This window comes from Bos indicus, chromosome 3, assembly GCF_029378745.1.
Source record: "Bos indicus isolate NIAB-ARS_2022 breed Sahiwal x Tharparkar chromosome 3, NIAB-ARS_B.indTharparkar_mat_pri_1.0, whole genome shotgun sequence".
Classification (NCBI taxonomy): Eukaryota; Metazoa; Chordata; class Mammalia; order Artiodactyla; family Bovidae; genus Bos; species Bos indicus.
The window spans coordinates 33,405,349-33,414,695 of record NC_091762.1 but is presented as its reverse complement, the minus strand read 5'-3'; the positions used below and the strand labels follow the sequence as shown (position 1 = coordinate 33,414,695).

Below are 9,347 nucleotides of genomic sequence, written 5' to 3'. Positions count from 1 at the left end.
TGTATCAAGTTTACAAAAACATTTTCTACCACCATCTTTATTAGGACTATATTGAAAAATCAGGAAAACTATATTACTATTAGAAAAACTATATTCAGGAAAAATTCTTTGCAGATTTGATATTTTGTTACATTGTATAGTTATTTAGTGCTGCTCATTTTTTAATCCTTGAGTAAAAATTTTTTCCCTATACAAGTTTTTTTCATCCTTTATTAAATTCCTAAATTCATTATTATTGTTATTGCAAATTTTTATTTTCTATTTTGAGATATAGAAAAATCCTTTTCACTTTTATAAGTTGATCTTCCTCTTGTAATTGTGCTGAATTATTTATTAGTTCATGTGGTATTTTTATTCATGTTTTTAAATTAAAATTTTTATTGTGGTAAAATACATAAAACATAAAATTTACTACTATTGTAATCATTTTTTTAATCGTAACCATCCTTAAGTGTACAGTTCAGTGGGATTAAATAATTTATATTGTTGCTGCCATCACCCCTTCCATCTCTAGAACTCTTTTCATCTTGTAAAACAAAAATTCTGTACCCATTAAACAGTAACTCCCCATTTTTCCCCTCTCTCACCCTAGCAACCACCATTCTACTTCCTGTCTCTATGAATTCTTCTGCTCTTGGTAGCACCCCATATAGATGGAATCATACAGTATTTGTCTTTTTGTGATTGGCTTATTTCACTTATCATAATGTCCTCCAGAGTCCTCCATGCTATAGCATGTGTCCAAATTTCCTTCCTTTTTAAAGGTTGAATAATATTCCATGGCATGTATATACCATGTTTTGCTTATCCATTCACCCATCGGTAAGACATTTGAGTTGCTTCCACCTTTTTGCTAGGAAAACCCATATACGGTTGTTAATGAGAATTAAATGTGTTCCTGGCATATAGTAAATACTTATGATATCTGCTATTATGTTTTATTATGGGGTAACAGTAAGCTTGACTTGGTTTACATATCCATAGATGCTTCTGTGAGAATCTATGTATTTCAGGAGCTTCTGAAAGAAAACAATTTGTAGTAGTTACCCTTTTTAAGAAAAATTACAATTTGATAATTGAAAAAATGAACATTTGTTAAGAGTTTAAAGAATTCAGAAAAGATCCAAGCTTTCCTCCAACCAGGTTTATTAAACTTAACAAAATTCTATATACAAGGTGGCCTAAACCTGCTGCTTCAAAACATGATCCTTTCCTAACTAAATCCACAAAGTGTCAAAAAGCAACCTACTCTAAAATTAACAGAAAAGTGCCCAATGCATATTACATGAATGGTTTAATAGTTCTATGAGATAATTAACGTAAGGTACAACTAAGTCCCTGTGACAGGCTGCGGAAGAACTGATATGCAGGAGAACTGATACGAGATGTCAAGAGGCCATTTTGTGCACTGCCACTGTGATGCCATCGTGTTTCTGGATCATAATGTTCCTGAAAGGCAACGTGGAAGATATCAATACAGTGCTACAAGTGGGTGGCAATATAAGATTAAAGAGGCTGTTTGATTTAGGATACAACTAAAAAAGTAATACTTATTTTTCTATATATGAAAGCAATATCTAAACACAATAAAACATTTGGGAAATACAGGAAAGTATAAAATATAAATGTGAAATTAATCTTATAATCCTATCCCTCAAAGACAACCACTATTAATATTTTCCTTTTTTTCATCTGCATGTATACTATATATACATTTTCTCTCATTTTATTGATACAAAACTGTGATCATAATGTGCATACATTTGTATTCTGCTTTTTTCACTATTATTCGGAGGACTCTCACTTGAAATGTCTTTAGTGCTTCTGTTATTACAGACATTGTTTCTGTTGTTGAGTCTTCCTCTGTGTTATTTATTACTTTCTTTTATGATAGTTCATGACAACTCTTACTCTTCATTTAAATGTCATTGTGGTCTGAAAGCACATTAGCTTCAGAGACCAACCTATCTGGTCCTGTTGTCCAAAGGGTGGAACCTCCCTCCAAGTACTTGGAGTGAGGAATCACTGATGAACACAGGGCAAGCCCTGGTCGCGTTTCTGAGGCATTTTCCTGAATAAATAGGAAAGGAAGGGATCTGTTGCCATTTACTCACCCATTATCTGATTCTAAACACACCACAGGAATATCAGTGGGGTCCGAGGTTAGCTTAGCTGCTTGCTGGGCTAGAACAGATATCACCCCAGCATGCTCATCTGACAGGGTTCCGCGGCCTGGAACACAGAGATGATATCATGTTGCCTGACTGTCCAAACATGAGTACAGAGGTACCACAGAACTGAATTGAATTATTCACAAAAAGAGGGTTCTCATGGTCTCTTAGGTTATGTGGTGACAAAATCATTCTGCCCTGATATTCAGCTGGTTACGTTAGCCAGAAAACCAACAACAGCTTTTAACTCAGTAAGGTCATAACTACTCAGTTTTCCAGATCATTCCCATCACCGTCTCTAAACACCTTCTCAAGCATATGAGTAAGCTATAATTCAAGTCAATCTGAAAGCAAACTGAAACCAAGAAGAAATTCAGAGGTGAGACTGACAAAAAGCAGCCGGTAAGGGCCAGAGACTCGTTGAAACTAATTCCTCATGGGAAATCTGATTTCCTTTTACTGAGCTCAACCTCAAAGGATATAAAGATTTTTACTCAGGAGTTCAGCTGTAAGATCACCTTGACAGCATATATAAATATTCTGCGAGCAGTTATTTCCACTAGAATAAACTGATTGTTTTCAAAGAGCAACAGAATTGACTTTTTACTAATGTTTGTTTTAGCCTGTAAATAATAACTAAATCTTAGGTGCCAGGTCCAAAAAGTAATTACTAAGTTTACAATATCTTTCTGTATATAAAGGCAACACAAGCCCCTCTGCTTGAAACTAAGTCAGGTCACAGATATGCCACTATGGCAGGGATGATGGATTTATTATTATTATGTAAAACATTAATCGGACATACAGTGCAGTCGTTTGGGCCTTGAAGGTTTCTTGAAGGAATACATTTAGTTTTAGATTTCTGCACTTGAATTTCAGCCTTTCCATTTATGAACGTGGGAAGCACCTCAAAAAAATCTGCCCTTTTTCCTCCAACCAACCAGTCTGTGTGCAAAATCTAACTGGGTGACACAGACTACTACTTTCAATTACTCTGCCAGCAACAATTCTGAGCTTTAAAAAGCCCCATAGTACAGAGGAGTAAAGAACAAGATGTCCTGGGTTTACTTGTTCTGACATGACTTAGCTGAAGCCTTCCATTGTTTACTTTTCTGGATTTATTTTCTCATGTGTAATTGTTACCATTTACTGAGCATTATGTCTGAACTCTGTGTTGAGTGTATTATATATATAATCTTATAGTACTGTGATTAAAAGACTTTGGAGCCAGATTCAAATCCTAGCTGAACCATTTACTAACTGTGTGACCTTAGGCAAATTTACTCAACCTCTGTGCCTCAGTTTCTTTACCTCATAGGGTTGTCATGAGGATTAAATGACTTAGTGTATGTAAAGCACTTAGAATAGTACCTGGTACACAGTAAGAGCTCATGGATGCAATTCCGTAATATTTATTATTAAAAAACAACTCAGTAAAGAAACTGAGCCTCTGAGATGTTCTTTTTGGTCCCAGTTCACACTACTAGTAAATAGAAGAGCAAGGGGTTGAACCTACGTGTGTCCAACCCTGCATCCCACATTTTTATTGCCTACTCACTTACCGTTAAGTGAAGTTGAACTGAAAAATAACACCATCACACATTTAGCAGGGTTACTGTGAAAATTAGAGATAATGTATACAGAGCTTAGCAGCCCCAACATCTATTCAATAAATAGTAACTACTGTCATTATCTTAAGTCCTTTCTAGACCCAATTTAAAATGATTCAAATACTACTTCAGTAGCAGCAACTGTGCAGTGCCAGAACTGCAAGGAACATTTCTACTTTTACAAATGTCAGTTGAGAAGTTTCAGTTTTCTAATCTTGTTATTTGGAGATGATATCTACTCTCATAAAAGTCCCCAGAAAGGGTCCGGATAACAAGAAATAAAAACTAGAGAACAATAGCACACTAGGCTCTCAGTCCGGAGAACGCAATGCACCCTACTCTAGTACTCTTGCCTGGAAAATCCCATGGACAGAGGAGCCTGGTAGACTGCAGTCCATGGGGTCGCTAAGAGACGGACACGACTGAGTGACTTCCCTTTCACTTTTCACTTTCACACATTGGAGAAGGAAATGGAAACCCACTCCAGTGTTCTTGCCTGGAGAATCCCAGGGACGGGGGAGCATGGTGGGCTTCCGTCTATGGGGTCGCACAGAGTCGGACACGACTGTAGTGACTTAGCAGCAGGCTCTCAGTCAACATCAAGTGCTATGCAGTCCACCAAAAGGGATGATGTGAGATACTTACAACCTAGATTGAGTCCTTGCGAATCTGTGCACAGGACTCCAACAATGGATGGATTCTTCATTCTAATTCCAGGAACACAGGAAAAAGGAAGAAAATGATGTGGGAAAATGACATTAATTATAACACAAAGAGGCTTTCTATGTACCAGACATTAAATTCGTGTTAATCTTTTTTCACTTATCATCCATTCCTACCCCAAGAAAACTTCAATTACAACTATTTTGAATGAAGTTAAACCAATTTCTCTCTCATAAGAGAAAAGACTGGCACGGTACTGTTGAGCTCTGGAGTGCCAGGAACGCTGCAATAGCTGGGATTTTGTTGCCTTTGTTAAAAACGCATACTTTAGCATACCTACTCACTTGAAAGAACTGCTGAGAAACTCTTAGGTAACAATGGGTTGCCTCATGCAGAGGAAGTGGGAAGCTCAGCGGTACTGATGGGAAGGAGGCGTTCCCCTGTACGCTGTCTTATATTTTTCCAATTTTGGATTTTATGTAGGTATTACTCATTCGAAAAATTTAAGGGATGCCTTTCATTTCCTTAGGCGACAAGTAACTGGTTACACCCGGAAGGAAATAAGCATGTGTGTTTACGTTTATAAAGGCAGGGCTCGGCACAGGTGGTACATCTTTCCCTCAAAAGAACCAGGTTCCTGAAACTGTCGAAGAACGACCCTGTCCAGACAATTTCAGCACAACAGAGGGGTTGGGGCTCGGACCGCGGAGACCGGCTCGGGAGGGAGTGTGCGGAGCCCCGGCGCGATTTAATTCCGGGTCACCTCGCACCCCCACCGGAGGCTCCGGGACAGAGCGTCTCCTAGACGCCCAGCCGGCGCTCGCAGCTCGCACTCTGTCCCGTTCAACTTCTCCACCCGCGACCCCAGGACGGGCCGACAAGGATACTACTCACGTGTCCTCCAAGTGCTGCTCTAAGGTAGCCTCCATCTCGTCGCGGGTCGCCTCCTTCTTCTTCGCCACTGGTGTCAGGTGCTTCTCGGGCGGTCACATGACGTGAGCGGGCCGTGAGCAAGGACGGCGCCTCCAAAGGGACAAACTTCGCGGCGCGCTATGTTCAGGATGACATCATTACGCGCCCGCCGCCGCGTATTGGCAGGGGTTCTGTTTCCCGCGCGGCGACGGGCGACGGGCGACTGGATGGCGTGGAATGTTCCCTGCGGAGGGAGATCTGCAGTCCCACCGACTCCGAGAAGTCGGGCCAGATCTAATTGAAGTTTTACAATAAATAACCTGCCCTGTTCCGCGGGATCTCATCCAGGCGGTGGGGCAGGGACAGACAAGAGCGACACAGGACCCCAGTGAAGGATCCCCAGGCTTGTAGGGGAAACGACTGAACACAGACTAGAGGACGAGATGGAACAAGGCTAATGGAGGTTTGGGGAAACTGTCGGGATTTTAAGGAAAATGTTGGTTCTTCCCCTTTGGCAAGGGAAAAAACCTGGCCCTTGTGATAAAGACTAGGTAGGACTACTTTCGGAGAAGGCAATGGCACCCCACTCCAGTACTCTTGCCTGGAAAATCCCATGGATGGAGGAGCCTGGTGGGCTACAGTCCACGGGGTCGCTAAAAGTCGGACACGACTGAGCGACTTCCCTTTCACTTTTCACTTTCATGCATTGGAGAAGGAAATGGCAACCCACTCCTGTGTTCTTGTCTGGAGAATCCCAGGGACGGGGAAGCCTGGTGGGCTGCCGTCTATTGGGTCGCAGAGTCGGACACGACTGAAGCGACTTAGCAGCAGCAGGACTACTTTAGAATAACCTTGTAAAAAAGTTAATTAGCCCACCCATAGTCTCTGTCCAAAGATGAATATTAATCCCTTGGAGACTATTCTTCAACCAATTATCTTTGCAAGTAAATGCTTTTATGTTGTTGTTGTATCTTTTTAAAGCAAAATTGACACACATACTGGGTATACAATTCTGCTGCTGATCTTTTTCACAGTATTTAGCATAAATGTTTTTCCCTGTCAGTAAGTGGCTTCCCAGGTAGCTCAGGGGTAAAGAATCTGTCTTCTAGTGTAGGACACGTGAGTTCGATCCCTGGGTTGGGAAGATCCTCTGTGAAGGAGTGTTTTGGGCCTAGAAAAGAAAACAACAGTCTCAAAGGCCCTTGCTGAATCATCTAACTTCAGAGAAAACAAAACAGAACTTTAGGTCCTGCCCTGATGCTCCAGGCCAGTTGCATCTATCTGGGACTTATCACCCCCTGTCCAGAAACCTTCCACCCCCTACACCTGCGCAGAAGATTTATCACTTCCTGTCCGGAAACCTTCCACCCCCTACACCTGCCCAGAAGACTTATCACCCCCTGCCCAACTACAAATGCCATCTCAACTAAAGAATACCCAAAACATCCTGCCTGACTCGTGTTTTCCTTATGGCTTCCACAAACCTCCCCATAAATATGGAGCCTCCCTGATCCCTCTCAGCGCTCAGCCTGGTCGTTAGGCCAACTGTCGCCCCCTCCTTACTTGAATAAAGGTAACCTACTTCTGTTAAGGTGGTCTTTCCTCTTTCTGCCTCGGACTGAACTATACGTTACATTCTTGGTGCCGAAACTGGGAAGGGGCGAGGCACTCGTCTCACCCTCTTTCACTCTCCCTTCCTCTCGTTGCTTTCCATTTTCTCGGAGCCTGGGAGGGTGAACATCCGCTGAGCTCACTTTTCTCCCGGGGCTCAAGCTCCCCTCGGGGACGCCTAGTGTCTTCGTGAGTGGTGCAAGCCTTGGGCTAAGGCTTTATTGATGCTTTGCGTACCCCCCAGGCCTCGGCTGTACCCGCGCCCCCCCCCCCCCCCCCCCGCCTCTCTGACGACCTCCAGAATAGGGAACTCCTGCCATTCTACTGCTCTACACGCAACACTCCACTCAAGCCAGCCCCTAGATTAAGGTAAGATCCAGATGGTGTTCTAGAGGCGCCCTAGAACTCAGGCTTCTCCGGGTCCCGGGGACCCCCGGCCCAGGGCCGCTCCGAGGGCGACGGTGGGGGATGCTCCACCTCGACACAGAGCTCTCTTCTCATAACTCCTATTGCGACTACGGGTGACGACTCCAGCTCTCAACAGGAGCCTCCGCTTGCCTTTCAATTATGGGGTCTGACCAATCTGTCCCAAAAGATTCCCCTCTGACCTGTGTTCCCAAAAATCTCAAACCACTCTCACTCACTGAACTCAAAGATAACCGTTTAAAACAACTCTGTACACAGATTTGGCCTCAATACCAATTAGACAATCAAGACCGCTGGCCTGAGGTCGGCACATTTGACTTTAACATTCTTCAAAATCTCACTGACTTCCTTAAACAGAATGGCAAGTGGTCGGAGGTCCCATATGCCCAGGCCTTTTGGGCCCTTCGGAGCAGGCCCTTCCTATACAAGGCCTGCTCCACCCATGAGGTCCTTCTATGCACCTTGCCTCCCAAGCAAAAGGGCTCTTCTTCCTCAACTAACTGCAGACCGCGACCTTCGCACCCTCGGAGTTCGACCCCGTGGACAAGCCTGTCCCTTCCCGCCACCCCGCCAACACTCTCCTTCCCCTTCATCCAACTCTCCTACTGGCCTAGAAACCTCTCCTGAATCCGCCTCGACCCTGCTACCCCATTTCGCCGACTCCCCCCCGCCCCACCCCCACGGTCATGTACCCAACACGTTTCCCCTGAGAGAGGTGGCAGGACCAGAAGTTCCACCCAAGTCCACGTGCCATTTTCATTGTCAGATATGAGCCAGATAGAAGAAAAGTTAGGGTCATTTTCTGAAAATCCTACCAGATACAGAAAAAAAATTCCTGAGACTCTCCCAGGCCTATAACCTCACGTGGAGTGACATATATTATATCCTAAATGCCACTCTCACCCCTGACAAAAAAGACTGTATCTGGCAAGTGGCAAAAGCCCATGCTGATCATTTACACAACCAAGACTGAGATAGCCCAGTTGCTGATGAGGTGGTGCCTCAGTTAGATCCCCACTGGACTTACCAGCTCAGTGACCCAGGTATCAAAAAACTCAACCATATGATTACCTGCATTCTCAAAGGAATGCAAAAAAATACTCATATCCATGTCAATTATGATAAAGTCAGAGAAATCGCCCAAGGGACAGAAAAAAATCCAGCCTTATTCTTAGCATGCCTCACAGACACAGTGCAGAAGTATACCAACCTAGGTATCACCACCCCTGCTGGGTTACTCTACCTTCACGTTAATTCATCAGCCGGTCCGCCTCTGACATTAGACGCAAGCTTCGACAACTAGAAAAGGGCCCTGAGACCCCCAAAGAGACCTTCTAGAAGTAGCCTTCAAGGTGTTCAATAATAAAGAGGAGGCTAAGAGAAAAAAAGAACATGAGAGAAAAGCTAAATATGCCTATTTGGTGGCAGCAATTAAAAAAAGAGATCAGCCTGGCCCAAGTCATCCCAGAATGGGGCTTAAGACCACCCCCCCCCCACCGGACACTGCTTCCAATGCAACTGGTCAGGACACTGGGCAAAGGCATGCCCAAACCCACAGCCCCCCACAAAACCATGTCCAACCTGTGGCCAATGGGGACACTGGAAGATGGACTGTCCCCAGGGGTGCCCTGATGCCCCTGGAGAGGTCCCCACCTCCCAGACCTGGAGAGTGGAATGCCCACAGGGATGCCCTGGCGCCTCTGGGGAAACCCCCACTTCTCCCCAGAACCCCAGCCCAACACTACGAGAGTTGTTCCAATGATGGGGCCTGGGTTCCAACCCCCAGCCCATGTCCCGAACACGAGCTTGGAACTTAGGGTAGACGGGGTAGTGGCCAGAAAAAAAGACCTCTTATATAGTAGACACTGGAGCCACTTTCTCTCTCTTAACTTCCTACTCTGGCCCAACTTAAGACTCAGAACTCACAATCAAGGGGGTCTCTGGAGTTCCTCTA

General features: G+C 44.2%; 1 protein-coding gene across 1 annotated transcript; it reads right to left on the bottom strand.

The window, feature by feature from the left end:
• Positions 1–1,129: 1,129 nt before the first annotated feature.
• Positions 1,130–5,482, bottom strand: LAMTOR5 (late endosomal/lysosomal adaptor, MAPK and MTOR activator 5). The gene is made up of 4 exons (XM_019956874.2): positions 5,339–5,482; positions 4,427–4,488; positions 2,115–2,232; positions 1,130–1,449 (listed from the first exon to the last, which is right to left on the bottom strand). The coding sequence occupies exons 1-4, from the start codon at positions 5,371–5,373 to the stop codon at positions 1,389–1,391; spliced, it is 276 nt and encodes a 91-aa protein (XP_019812433.1). The 5' UTR covers positions 5,374–5,482; the 3' UTR covers positions 1,130–1,388.
• Positions 5,483–9,347: the final 3,865 nt, after the last annotated feature.

What these genes read in the sequence shown, in the direction of transcription:
- LAMTOR5 (XM_019956874.2), bottom strand. Translation starts at nt 5,373, where the DNA reads ATGGAGGCTACCTTAGAGCAGCACTTGGAGGACAC. An exon ending in GCAAGGACTCAATCTAGGTT is followed by an intron (nt 2,233 to 4,426) that starts GTAAGTATCTCA and finishes TCTGTGTTCCAG; the next exon opens with GCCGCGGAACCCTGTCAGAT. An exon ending in TGTTTAGAATCAGATAATGG is followed by an intron (nt 1,450 to 2,114) that starts GTGAGTAAATGG and finishes GTTGCCTTTCAG; the next exon opens with GAACATTATGATCCAGAAAC.